This window comes from Pithys albifrons, chromosome 10 (assembly GCF_047495875.1).
Source record: "Pithys albifrons albifrons isolate INPA30051 chromosome 10, PitAlb_v1, whole genome shotgun sequence".
Classification (NCBI taxonomy): Eukaryota; Metazoa; Chordata; class Aves; order Passeriformes; family Thamnophilidae; genus Pithys; species Pithys albifrons.
This window is the reverse complement of record NC_092467.1, coordinates 9,767,911-9,780,406: the sequence shown is the minus strand read 5'-3', so window position 1 is coordinate 9,780,406 and position 12,496 is coordinate 9,767,911. Positions and strand designations below refer to the sequence as shown.

The window sequence follows — 12,496 nt, the reverse complement described above, 5'->3', positions numbered from 1 at the left end:
TCCCCCGTCTCGTTCCTATATAGCGCCGGGAGCTGGACCCCTGCCAGCCCTGTAACCAATGCCGGCCAGCCTGCTGCAGCTGGCCCCGGCCCCAGCAGCTTCTGGATTTTGTTTTCTCCTCTCTAAACTCACACGGAGGGGGAAAAAATGTGCGTTTTCTGGGGTGAGATCAGGTAATCAAATTGGAAAGGTCAAGCTGCTGTCTGGGGGGCTTCAGGAAGCCCACAGCACTTCTTTTAATGACATATCAGGCTCCGGGTCAGTGTTTCGAAGACCCAGGTAGAAATGCTTCATTCAAGTGAGGTTTTCTCCAATGCAAAGTAGTACTTTCAGGAAAACAAAAGTTCTTACAAGAAGTCTTGCTTTTAATTTAAAGGCTGTGACTACTGTCAAAGCATCCACAGCTTCAAGAGTGGATATCAGCTGGTGGGTAACAGTGACTTTTGTTCCAGAACAAGTTCACTTTCATGTAAGCTTGAAAAAAATAAGTCTTTTCATCATAGCAAATATTGTCCTTTTATCTAACAGTGACACTTTGGTAAGTCTAAAAACATCTGCAGTACGAGTTTCTCCCAGCCTCAGCCAGGGACCCGGGCACAGTATAGTTGCAACACCAAGTGAGGCTGCCTGCTTAGGGGCACCTCATGACAAACACAGGGACCAGCCTGGCTCTCAGGCGTCCTGCAGCCAAAGCCCTGGTTTGCTGGCCCCCCTCATGGCTGCTCAGGGGGAGGCTGAGCTACAGCCAGCGGCTGCAATGGAGTCACTTCTAACACAGCTTAGCAGCACTGGGAGTGGAGAGGGTGACCTCAATTAGTCCTGAAAATCTGCCATGTGCCTGGTCCCAACCTTGGCTGTATGGGTAACTATAAAAATGTACATCTGAGTGCCTTGTTTAACACTCAGAGCTGAGAATAGGAACCTTGCTCCCAACCTGGTTGTCCACACCCTGGAACACCAACCATCATCATTGCCCTGACCAGCTCCACCTGACCCCCAGCCCAGGGCTACATTTAAGCTTAGCCCTGGGCCCCACTTTACTCTTTGAGCTATGTCAGAACTATGCCTGCCTCTGGCTTACAACTGGATTTTGGACCTGTTCTGGGACTATATGGTAAGACACTACCTGCATTTCAGTGTGTGAGTGCAGTAAGCGAAAGCTGGAAGTCTGTTGGAAACCATGCCTCCCTGGAGAGCAAGGGATGAGATGCTTGAATGATGTTTGCCTGAGCTTGGGCTGATTAGAACTCCCCAGATGAACTCAGGCAGGAGGACTAGACCTGGGGTCTGGTGGGCTGCCCCTTCCCACTGCTGGCACTGAGGTGCCCTCCAGCCTCCCTCATGTCTTGCAGAGTGGGGAAAAGAAACAGTGGTAGCTGCAGAGGGTGGAGGTTCTTCTTTCCAGGCTGCCATCATTCTGCCCTTAACCCAGCGGAGTTAGAAGGAGGCTCTTTTATTAGCATGAAGGCACCTCACCTGAATTGCAGGGCACCCAGTGGCCCCAGCTCCCAGAAGCTGGGGTGCAGCCCCTGCTTTCCAAAGGAAAGCGCTCTTGCAAGCTCTGCACCCTTGTTGGACTGTACCACTGCCCCTGGGGTAAGAAAGCATGTCAGGACCATACAATTGCTAGCAGGGACATCACCAGGGTGTCACTGAGTGCCAGGTCAGTGCCTACCAGCTCAGAGGCTGCTTTGAAAATCTCCTTTGAACATGATGCTATTTGCAGGATGCTTTGCCAGCTGTCCAGACACCCCCTGGCTCAGAGAGGAGTGGGTGGTGGTGTGAGCTGGGCGAGAGGTGCCAGCAGTTCTCACAGCTCAGGGAGGACAGCGGGGCTATGGGACCACAGAGGAAATCCCCACAGCCCTGTGATCGCTGCTGAGCCACTGGGAATGAAGTTATTTTTTTCTCATTAATCTTCACTAATAAAGTCAACATCGGAATCCCAGGAGGCCTTGGGTCTGTGGGACCAGGCGTTTTGTGCGAATGCTGTCCAGCAGACACGGAGCACCTTCCATGCTCTCCTCCCAGCTGCAGCCAGGGCTGCATGCCCCTGGAAAGCAGAGAGACATGCCAGGCATGCCAGGGGCATGGCTCCATCTCTGCAGACCTTCTGTTGCTTGCAGGAGCCCACTGAGACACCATGGAGGAACTGGGTCTGTCCCCTAAAAACTTTTATCTTCTTTACCTCTTTCAGCCCTAGGGGGGCAAATCGCCTGCTCCTGTGGCTCTGCTATAGTTCAGTGGCTGATGCTCTATGATCTCTTCCACAGCTCTGGAGTGGGGGTTTAATGAGTGCACAGAGTAAACTGGGGAACTGAGGTCCAAAATGTGTGAAGAAACTCCACGCAAAAGGTTGATAAAGATGTGATAAGGATGATAAGGTGTACTGGGATTCCAGTTGTGCATTTTAACAGAGACATATCTGAAACACTGAAGAAGAAACTTTGTACCACTGAACAGAAACAAGGGCAACACAGAAATTGCATTTTCCGCAGACCTTTGTGTCCAGCAAGAAATGTTTGTTTTGTGTGTTTCAAGGCTTTAGAGTGCTAAGAAAACATTTCCATAAGAAACTACACAGACCTTCCTTTTCTTCCCACGACAGCTTAATTTCTTTAAGAGCCCTTCTGGGAGAGCTTTTTGGAGATCCGAGTGCACTCTGACAACCCAGATTGTCTTGTGTACACAATGGCTGGTTTCCTCCAAGAGTGCTTTAGGCTTGTGTCTTGCAACTGCCCCCTCAAAAGCCATGTGGAATCTCCCATTACACCCGATTTATCCTGGGCCCTGTTATTTTCAGACTTTTATTATCCTTTCTAACAACGTGCCTTTTATAGAAGGCAGCCTAGCTGCTTTGCTGTTTCCTGGTTCCCACTGGAACTTTTTAAAAACTAGTATCATATTTAACAATGTTGACTTTTTGGTAAAGGGATCACTGCAATTCTCACCCTGGAGAGCATCTGGCAGTTCATCTGAGTGCTCCTTCTGGCAGAATTTTAACCATGTATTCTAAAAATGGGGTTAAAATTTTTTTCTTCCCCTGCGTACTTTGGGGCAGTCATGCAAATGTGTGTCCCCTATGGAATGACACTAGTGTGAGCTCCTTTGCATCAAAGGGCAATGCAAGTAACCTACTGAGCCTTTCTGTGATGACTTTTCTTCTTATAGAGCCTGATCACATCCTGTCCCTGAGACTCCCTTTCAGCTTCTCAATGAGTAGCAATTCATTTTTATGCCTTTCATCTGTAACTTTCCAGAGCTTGCGTTCCTTTTTCATTCTCCCATCTGTATGCAATTTTCATTTCTTTCAAGTTCTTACCACTTCAGGTGTTCATTTCCGCTCCCTGGATAAACACATCCTCTTTTTAAAAAATCTCTTTAAGTGCTGGAGTGCATTATGCCTGTGTAACCCAGTGCTGCATGCTTGCACAGCTTTCCTGCTTCATAAACTCAACACCTCTCTGAGACTTGTGTGATGTGTCTGACCAGCCTGCCTCTCATTTCCCTTTGGAAATGAAATGCTACTCTATAGGTACCACTTTTACTTTCACTGGGACAGTCTGAGCAGTAACTGTGGCTCTGTGGTCCCTCTGAACATGGTTGAGGATTTACACAGGTGCTGGCCTTGCACCATCTCACTGCCTCCGCCAACTTTCTGAAGTCCTGCCCAATCCTTAAAATGCTTGTGAAGAGCATGGAGACGAGATCCAGGCTCCCTCCATTTGCCACATCCAAGTCACTGACACAGGAGTCATGGGTGAGGTCAGAGAAAATCCTGGAAAGCAGCATTACCCGGAGCACTGGGACTCTGGCCAGCTGGGAATTTGGGAGTCACGTAAGTCCTGCATCCCAGCTGTGGAGCCCCCAAGTTCCTCGGCCCCGAGCAGGAGGCCTGAGACTGTTGGGGCTGCAGCTGGGACAATGCACTGCTTGTCATGCCAGCTCCATGCCCACAGAAGGAACCTGCTCCCTTTCTGGTACCTGGGCACTGTGGGCCAGGGGCAAGCCTACTCCAAGATGTGTATGTGGCTGCCCTCAGCTCTTGCACATGCAGAGCACCCTCAGGAATGTGAGGCCGAGCTCTGATTCATTTGTGTGCATAAGGAAAGCCCAGAGGGACATGCAGGGAGGTGTTTTCAAGTCAACACAAGCAACTGCGTGATGTTCTTTTGACTACAGGTACCAAGCAACAGCCCAGGTCTGAACAGCTGCATCCTGCAGCAGGCCCTCTGCACCCTGAGCAGATCAGTAAGAACAGGCTGTTTGTTTGCAGAGACCTGCTGTGGGCAAAGCCATCCCCCTGGGTGCCTTGGCAGCTGCTGCTGAGCATCCATGAGCTCTGCTATCCAAGCAGCACTGGTGCCACCATGTGCTTTGTGAGGTGCAGCCTCCGCACAGACAGCTGAGAGCTGTTTCTGCTTTCCCATGTACATCTATTGTAGGGCCACTTGCCTGTGTGAATTCCCTGAAGGGGCACTAAATGACAATCTGGACAGATGAGGCTTGATTGTTGATGTGCAGGTGACAGGCAATTTCAACACAAAGCTGCCACAAACAGATCAGTAATACGAGTTTTATTCAAGGCCTAGACTATACCACTTCAACCGCATTTGCATGTTGGATCCAGGCAGCAGAGCACATTGTTTCTCCTCACCCACCACCTGTGTTTTTCATCCCTGGACAAAATGATCCACTGTGCAAAGAAGTGCACCTTTGGCTCCACATCAGCCATGCAAGCACCCTGCACCTTTCCATGCATGAGTTCATCCTCAGCCCAAAAGAGCATCTGGGTGGTGAATTAAGCTCTTTCCTGCCATCCCTTTTGCTCTACGTGCCCTGCTGTGGCATTGCCTTTCCCAATTCATGGATGGCCCTGTTCTCCAGCACATCCACCTTCCCCGTGCCTGGCTGCAGCACACTGGCCACCATAGCCCTGGCCACTGTTTCCACAGGCACTGAGTAAGCAGTAGGGCAGACCTGAGCCACAACACCCAAGAACTGCTGAGTTATCCACTCCACGGGCCGGGACTCCTGGCGCTTGCACAGCAGCACCCTGCAGAGCAAGGAGGTAAGGTGGGTCAGCCTGAAACCATCCCCAGGGAAAGGCTAGAGACTGGGTTCAATAGCTGCACTAGGATGCAGATTAGTTCCCTAAACCTACATGGGCTTTGGGGCTTTGGCAGGGTCACAAAACACGACTGAGCTGAGCCCTTGAACCCTAAACTCCTTTCCCCACTGTGCTGCCAAAAGCAGGATGCCAGTTCTCCTAGGCAGCAAGAGCACAGTGCAGCTCAAAGGACACAGGTGAGTATACCCCTCCGTAAGGTCCATGCAGAGATAAGCTCTGACCTATGAGCCCCAATCTCTGCTTTCAGTCCAGACTTCTTGTCCTTGCATGTCACATGGCACTAGTATTGGGATGGGCCCTGGGGAACTCAGCTTCCTTAATGCAGCACTGGGAAGCAGTCTGTTCATCCATGAGCTACATTTGCAGCTGATGGCTTTCTCCACTTCCCTCCTCTTTATGCATCTGTTCTCTTTATCTCCCAGCCTGCTGTCCTGGCAATCCTTCACCCTGCCCAAGCCCTCTGCCTTCCCTCCTCCAAGGCTACTCACGCTGGCCGGAGAATGGTACAGCGATCAAAACCAACAGCCTGGACCAGGTTCTCCACTTCTCCCTGTCAGAGCAGTTGACAGGATGAAAGGAGACAAATGACTGCAAGCACCATCCCTGCCACCCCAGGAACGGGCAGGAGAGAGTTGCTGAGCCATGGGCAGGACTGCACTAACGGCAGGGCAAAGCTGCAACAGGCCAGGCAGGGAGCAGCTCTCCAGGACAGGCAACATGGGGCGAGTGCCGGCGGTGGACACAGACCGTGGGTGAGCAGCGCGCCCTTGCAACCATCATGTTAACTGCAATGGGCTGCTCCTGAGAGCATCTGGACTTTTAACATCCACACTGGGGATGGATCCAGCCAGCACAGGACACTGATAGACAGCTGTGATTCCAGCAGGTGTTGGGAGCTGCAGCACACAACATACAGGGGAAAAAGCTTTTGCGACAGGCATTGTCCCACCTGGGGAGGGAGCCTGTGGGCTCTCCAGCCCTGGATAGTTCACGTTTCACTTGGACATAGGCCTGAGCCTTCCCACCTAGCTGTGAAGCAGCTTGAGGCTGGGGAGCTGGGGTTGGGTTAGAGACCCCAGCAAGTCTTTCTGGGTTTGACACTGCACGCAGGTGTTGTGCTGCTCAGAAGCCAGTCGTGCAGCTGTCCACCAGCCCTTCCCTCATCCCACAGCACCCAGGAGGACTCCAAGAGCCCTTTGCACCTCTTGAGACCTAAGCTACTCCTTTCTTCGCATCCCAGCATTCTGTGACTCCTGCACGAGCACCAGGAGCCCAGCCCAGCCGCGTCCTCACCTTCACGCGGAGGTAGAGGAAGCGACTCTGCGCATTTGCCCCCTGTGAGGACTGCAGGACAAAGTGTTTGCAGCCCCCTGCCCGTGCCAGTTCTGCTGCCTGCGCCACATAGTCCCGATCCACACGGACAAAGCCGTCCTGCAGGTAAAGGGGAGAGGAGGGTCAGCAGGGCAGGGAACGCGCCGGCAGGGGAGGGGGCACACAGGCCCCCTGCTCTGCCAGGGGCAAGGGGGGCCCACTCACTGCGCCAGCCTTGGCCCTGGTGGTGCCCAGGCAGCAGAAGCCCACGTCGTGTCCCTGGAAGGCGGCGGCGTGCTCGCCCAGCCGCTCGAAGTCCACGACCGCCTGCTCCTGCAGGGAGGCCGAGGGTCAAGCGCCGCCGCCCCGGTACCGCGCACCACGGCCGCCCCCCGCGCCGCCCCCGGCCCTGCGCACCACGCCCGCCGCTTCCTCGCCCAGGCTCAGCCGGCGCCGCCCGATCAGCGTCACCCGGGTGAAGAGCCGCCGGGACAGCAGCTCCCGCAGCAGCGCCCGGCCCGTCTCTCCCGAGGCGCCCAGCACGAAGCAAGCCCGGCCGCCGCCGCCACCTCCCGCCGCCGCCATTCCGAGGAGCGCCGGGCGGGGCCGGGGCGGGCCTGGACGGGGGCGGCTGCGCCGCCGCGGTGGGGCCGCCGCCTGGCCGGGGATCGGCACCCGGGGAGCCGCTTTGCTCCGGCGGGGTCGAGCAAGTCGCAGCCAAACACATAGGCCGTTCCCAGGGACTGGGCGGGTGCCTGGGGAGGGTGTCTGTTCCCCGAGCCGGGGGCCCCCGGCCAGCCCCACTGCTGCGCCCAGCCCGCACGGGGGGTGTCGGCTGATGTGCCCCCGCCGGGCGTGCCTGCAGTGGCGGAGCCCGGCGCTGAAAGCGACCCCTGAGGATCGCTGTGTCCGCCCTGCCCAGGCGACCCCTGAGGATCGCTGTGTCCGCCCTACCCAGGTGGAAGGATGCTCGGAGGGGGTCTGTGACCTGTCGGCCGGCGCCTCTTCAAAACCCAGTGGGCTCACTGTCTGCTGCCTACCGAGGTGCTCGGCAGCTGTTTGTCCCCTGGGCAGGAGGTGGTGAAGCCCCCGGGCAGCCTTGCAGTGACTCCAGTGTGAAGCAGCTACTGGTGCGTGAGAAACAAGGGGATGAAGCCCACTTCCCAGGGAACTCTCGCTGAGCAGGCCCAGGGATGTGCTGACAAGCACAGACCCCGTACACTGTGTCCGTGCCTGGACATTGTCCCTCTAACAGGGATGAGGACGATCATCGGCAGGGCAGTCCAGGTCCCACCAGGACATGGTTCTGGAGCAGCCGTGTGGGCACCCCGGGCTCTGTGCAGCCGCTGCCGTGGGAGCATCAAGGCGCCCTGCGGCACCTCGATCCCGTTTGTCCTGATTCCTGGGGAGGGAGGTGCTGAGGCCTGAGTGGCTGCTTTCGGGATCAGCCAGGTGGTTTTCCAGCCTGGTGTGTCTGTCAAGCGCTGCCCCTGGCTGAGGTCTGAGGATGAATCCCTGGTGCACGTGTCATTTGCGAGGCAGGACGCGCGTCATGAATGTCACCGGGTTAATGGCTGGCATCCCGCTCTACCTGCCAGTGTGCCACTGGCACCCGCGGCCGTGCGCCCCGTCCGTCGGGCTCTGCTCTGCAGCCACAGGCAAACCCAGGTGGGTGCAGGAGGGGGAGGCTGGGACACTCCGGGTCTCGGGTGTACTGGGGTAAGTGCTTGAGAGTGGGAGAGGACAGTACAGTGTGACAGTACAGTGAAGTATGGGCAGCAATGTGTACAGGGCATGTGGTATGTCATAGGGTTTCATGGGGTGATGGGGATACCACTGGGGAAGGGTGGAATCGGGATGCATGGGGGCCATGTGACACTCCCACTGCTCACGGTCTGCTTCTCTGTGGCAGGGTTCAGGGGGACCAGCCAGGCACTGGGGTGCCCGCTGTCCTGGTGGCATGGAGACATGGTGCCGGCGCAGCGCAGCATTCGACTGCGTGCCCCAGCCGGCAGCCTACTGCCCCGACTGGATGGCAGAGCTCCCTGACGCCCTGCCCCTCTCCCGCCTCTCCATCCCTGGCACACACGACTCCCTCAGCCTGTTCGGCGGCCGGCGCCTTCGGTGCCAGAGCTGGGGCCTGGAGGCCCAGCTGAAGGCTGGAATCCGCTTCTTGGACGTGCGCTGCAAGCTGTCGCGGGGCGAGCTCCGTGTCTACCACCTCTGCACCTTCCAGCGGGCCAGCCTGCGCGGTGTCCTGCGCCGCACCCTGCGCTTCCTCCGCGCCCACCCGGGCGAGGCCGTGCTCATGCGCATCAAGGAGGAGCTGCCCATCTTCTCCCGGCCTGGCTTCGCTGCCCAGCTGCATCGCTGCCTGCTGGAGGAGGGACAGGACTGTGTGTGGTGCCAGGAGGAGGTGCCAACACTGGGCCAGGTGCGCGGGAAGATTGTGGTGCTGGAGGCACTCAGGCGGGAGGTGCTGGGCATCCCCTATGAGCAGCTGAGCATCAGCGACGCCTGGAACGTGCTGTCCCTGGAGCACAAGTGGGCCCGGGTGCGGCGGCACCTGGAGAAGGCGGCTGACGGAGACCCCGCCACTATGTACCTCACCTTCTGCTCCGGCAATGGGCTCTTCACCTGCCCCGAGGAGGTGGCCCGCATTGTGAACCCCCGCTGCTATCAGCACCTTCGGCGCCGGGGCGGGCAGCCCGTGCGCTGGGGGGTGGTCATCATGGACTTCCCCGGCGCAGGGCTTCTCCGGGTTATCATGGAGAGCAACGGGCTGCAGGCCAGTGGACACAGCACAGCAGTGCCCGGCACACCCACGGTACCCTCGCGGCACCGCCGCGGCACAGCGAACAGACGGCGCAGCCGGCACAGCTCCGCTCGCTGCCCGCGCCGATGCCCATCGGGACGGACGCTGCTCCCAGCCCCGCGCCTCTGCCGAAATAGTGCCCGTAGAGCTAAAGCGGGTTTCTAGGGCTTGCAGAGCACTAGAAAGCCTTCGTGTGACGATGGTGTGACAGCAGCAGAGGCGGCAGAGGAGGGCTGACAGCTGTGGCTGCAGCTGAGCAGCCCGGGGAGCTGCCCCCTGCACACCGCTCTGCCCGGAGGAGCCAGGTACGGTGCTGGGCCAGCTGAATCCCCACAGCTCAGCAGGGATGGGTGGGGGGAGCAGGTCCTGCCTTGCCTGCTTTTGGGCCAGTGAGTCCTCCCAAAATATCTCTGTGCAAAAAAGACACCCTTTCCTTTCAAGGGTAAATAAAAATAAAAATAAGCTAGGAAAGCACTCCCTATGTTGCCTTACAATTTCCTATCAGAAAACTGCAGAAAAGACCTTTTGCTTTTGCTGCTCAGATGTGCAGGAGCCTGTACCGCTTTGCTCATGGCCAAAGCACAGTTAAATTGGTGTTTTTGACCATCTTGCTCTTTAAAGCAGACCTGCAAGAGGTCAGAGGAGGAGGAGTTAATTTCAAAGGTGAAACAAATAGTTAGGAACATCATTTCCCTTGTTATTTTAGCTTTTGTTTTTTCTTGCAGTGGCTTGCCCCAAAAGTCAGGACGATTAGGGAGATTTCAACTTCAACAAGTGCTGTCGACCCTGTACATGGAGAGCTGGATGGCCACAGCAGCAGCGATTCAGAGGGGGCTACCCCATCACCAGGGTCACACACCCAGGAAATGCTGTACAGGGCAAAGCCCAGTGGTTTGCAACATGGGCATGGGCATGGGCATGGGCAGCATGGAGAAGGCAGTTTGTAGATCCACAAAAGTAAAGTGGTTGAGACATCAAAAAGAGTTTAAAACCAGTACTAGTGCCTGCCCTACCTGCAGGTAATAAATCAGCAATTTGAATAGACTGGCAAGTCAAATGACAGACTAGTTCCTTGGAACAGAAGGATAACCAAGATCCTGGTGGAGAAATTATCAAACTGCTGTGTGCTGAAGCAGGGAGGTGGGAAAGAGAAGAAGAACTCTTTTAAAAGAGGAAAGGTCAGCCCTGGCCTGCCAGAAGGTGAAGAATGTCCTCAAGGATGCTTCTGTCTCAGAGGAAAACACAACTGGGCACAGTGCCTGCCAGAGGCGAAGCCGCAGGATTTCCTGGCCAGAGGAGAGGATGTTTTTTGCACCACAGAGGCTGGCCCTGGCTGGAGATACAGCTCTTGGTGCTGAGTGTGTTCATCAGCTGGGCCAGGGAGGGGAGCAGGCAATAGTACACAGTGGGTGACAGAGGTGGCAGACAGAGGAATCTGTCTCTGGGCTTGCGCTGTGAGACAGGACATTGAAATCTGTGCATTAAACCAGAAATGTGACAAAAGCACTGGTGATGTTTGGGGTGGTGGTGGCCTGCTCCATTGGTGGCTGCCAATGACTTCACCACTTGGGTTGCCTCTGCACCAAGCCAGCATGACAGCTTTAGGTAGTGCCGTCATACCAAGAAGATGGGTGCCAGGCAGGTCAGTGGCTGGCTTGGCATTCCAGGGATACACAGTGCCATGGGGGGCCAGGCAGAGCACAAGAAGAGCAATCACTGTTCCCAGGAACAGCTCTGCAGTCTGGGTTGTTCTGCTGTCACTCAGGGCAAGGACTGCCTACATGGCTGAAGGGCTGCCCCTGGATGTGATACATCCCTGGAGCTGTACTCCAGCACCCCATACCCACCCTGTGCCCCAGCTCGCTGGCAGGGCAGAGGTGCTGGGATTCCCCAGATGGGCAGAGTCACTTGTTTATGCTCTACCACACAAGCAGTGAGATAACATGAATGTTACCTACGCCCTTGGCATCCTGTTTGGCAAACTCTTATCTATGCCACCCACACGTGGCTGCTGCCAGGTGCCAGGGAGCCAGCAGGCCGCATGGGCAGGGCTACCCAAGTGGCCATGAGGCCCAGTGAAAAGGCATAACTGGCTTGGCAGTGAAGGGTGGTAGGCAGAGAGCTGTCCTACAGCTGAGATCAAAGAAACATCTCTCAGAGGGACTGGGTGCAGTGGGCATGAGTGATTTGCCCAAAACTACCCCTGTATTTCAGAGCTTGGGCTGTCCCAGTGCTGAAAGATCTGTGTGAGTGGGGGCTGCAGGGTACCACTGTTCCTACACTGTCTTGGAAGCATCCCTTTTGTTCTGGTCCTGACTAATCCTTGCAACCATCTCACCCCTCCAATCCAGGGTGGCACTCACAATGTGTCTCCCTGTGTCCAAACACTTTCAAATTGTGAGAAAGCTTTTATTGGGTGCTGCTCTCCTGCAGGACCATCCGAGGAGGGTACAGCTGCTGGGGTTGTGTGCCAGGTATTATGCTGGGAGACTTGTCCAAAGGCACCCTGCAGCTCAGGGACAGCTTTTGGGTCAAACGCTACCTAGAGACCTGTGGTGGGGGGAATCATCCCCTTCCTGTGTTCAGGAGATGCCTCTAAATTTTCAGAGGGAGCTGCCCAAGTCCCCAAGGAGGAATGGAGGGATGGCAGCAGCAGGGTTGTACCTGAGAGGAGTAGGTCCTCACCCAGGACCATGGTATGCTCCCAAAGGGGTGCCTTTGGGTGCCTCCTTGCTTCAGTGGGCTGCTGAGCCCTCCCTAGGGTCAAGAGGGGCTCCCCAGGAAGGTGCTCCCTATATCGCCAGCAGCAGCTGAGCCAGACGGGCTGTGTCAGGGTGACTCGGTTCCTCTGCGGTTTGCCCAGGGACATTGCACAAGGAGGGGAACAGGCTGTGCCACCATGGGGCAGGAGTGTCTGCTGTAAACAACACACACCCTTGCCCCTTCCCCAGAGACAGAGCCTGTGGCAGGGATCTCAGGGAAGAGAGAGCATCACCTCTGTCTGTTGCTCAGCACTGGGGCACAGCAAAGGAGGCACATGTCCATTCCAGATCCCTGGGTCCAGAGAGACAGTAAGGAGGTGACACAAGAAAGTTTCTTTGTACCTGCTCCCTTGACCCCATGCTGAGCAAAGCCCTGGCTTGCAGCATGCGCTCTGCCCTCAGAGAGGTGGCTGGGGACACAAGATTCACCATCTTGCCACCTGGGAAATCCCTGTGCTACTCAGGCAGGGACAGGCC

General features: G+C 56.2%; 2 protein-coding genes across 2 annotated transcripts; one reads left to right on the top strand and one right to left on the bottom strand.

Moving 5' to 3' along the window:
- Positions 1–4,562: 4,562 nt before the first annotated feature.
- Positions 4,563–7,066, bottom strand: HTATIP2 (HIV-1 Tat interactive protein 2). Its single transcript, XM_071564968.1, has 5 exons — positions 6,860–7,066; positions 6,668–6,775; positions 6,425–6,562; positions 5,620–5,681; positions 4,563–5,056 (listed from the first exon to the last, which is right to left on the bottom strand). The coding sequence occupies exons 1-5, from the start codon at positions 7,025–7,027 to the stop codon at positions 4,831–4,833; spliced, it is 702 nt and encodes a 233-aa protein (XP_071421069.1). The 5' UTR covers positions 7,028–7,066; the 3' UTR covers positions 4,563–4,830.
- Positions 7,067–7,776: 710 nt separating this feature from the next.
- Positions 7,777–10,733, top strand: LOC139676344 (1-phosphatidylinositol phosphodiesterase-like). Its single transcript, XM_071565208.1, is given in 4 exon segments — positions 7,777–8,110; positions 8,355–9,303; positions 9,306–9,562; positions 9,983–10,733. Coding segments are annotated over 2 exon segments (990 nt in total). The 5' UTR covers positions 7,777–8,110; positions 8,355–8,402; the 3' UTR covers positions 9,395–9,562; positions 9,983–10,733.
- Positions 10,734–12,496: the final 1,763 nt, after the last annotated feature.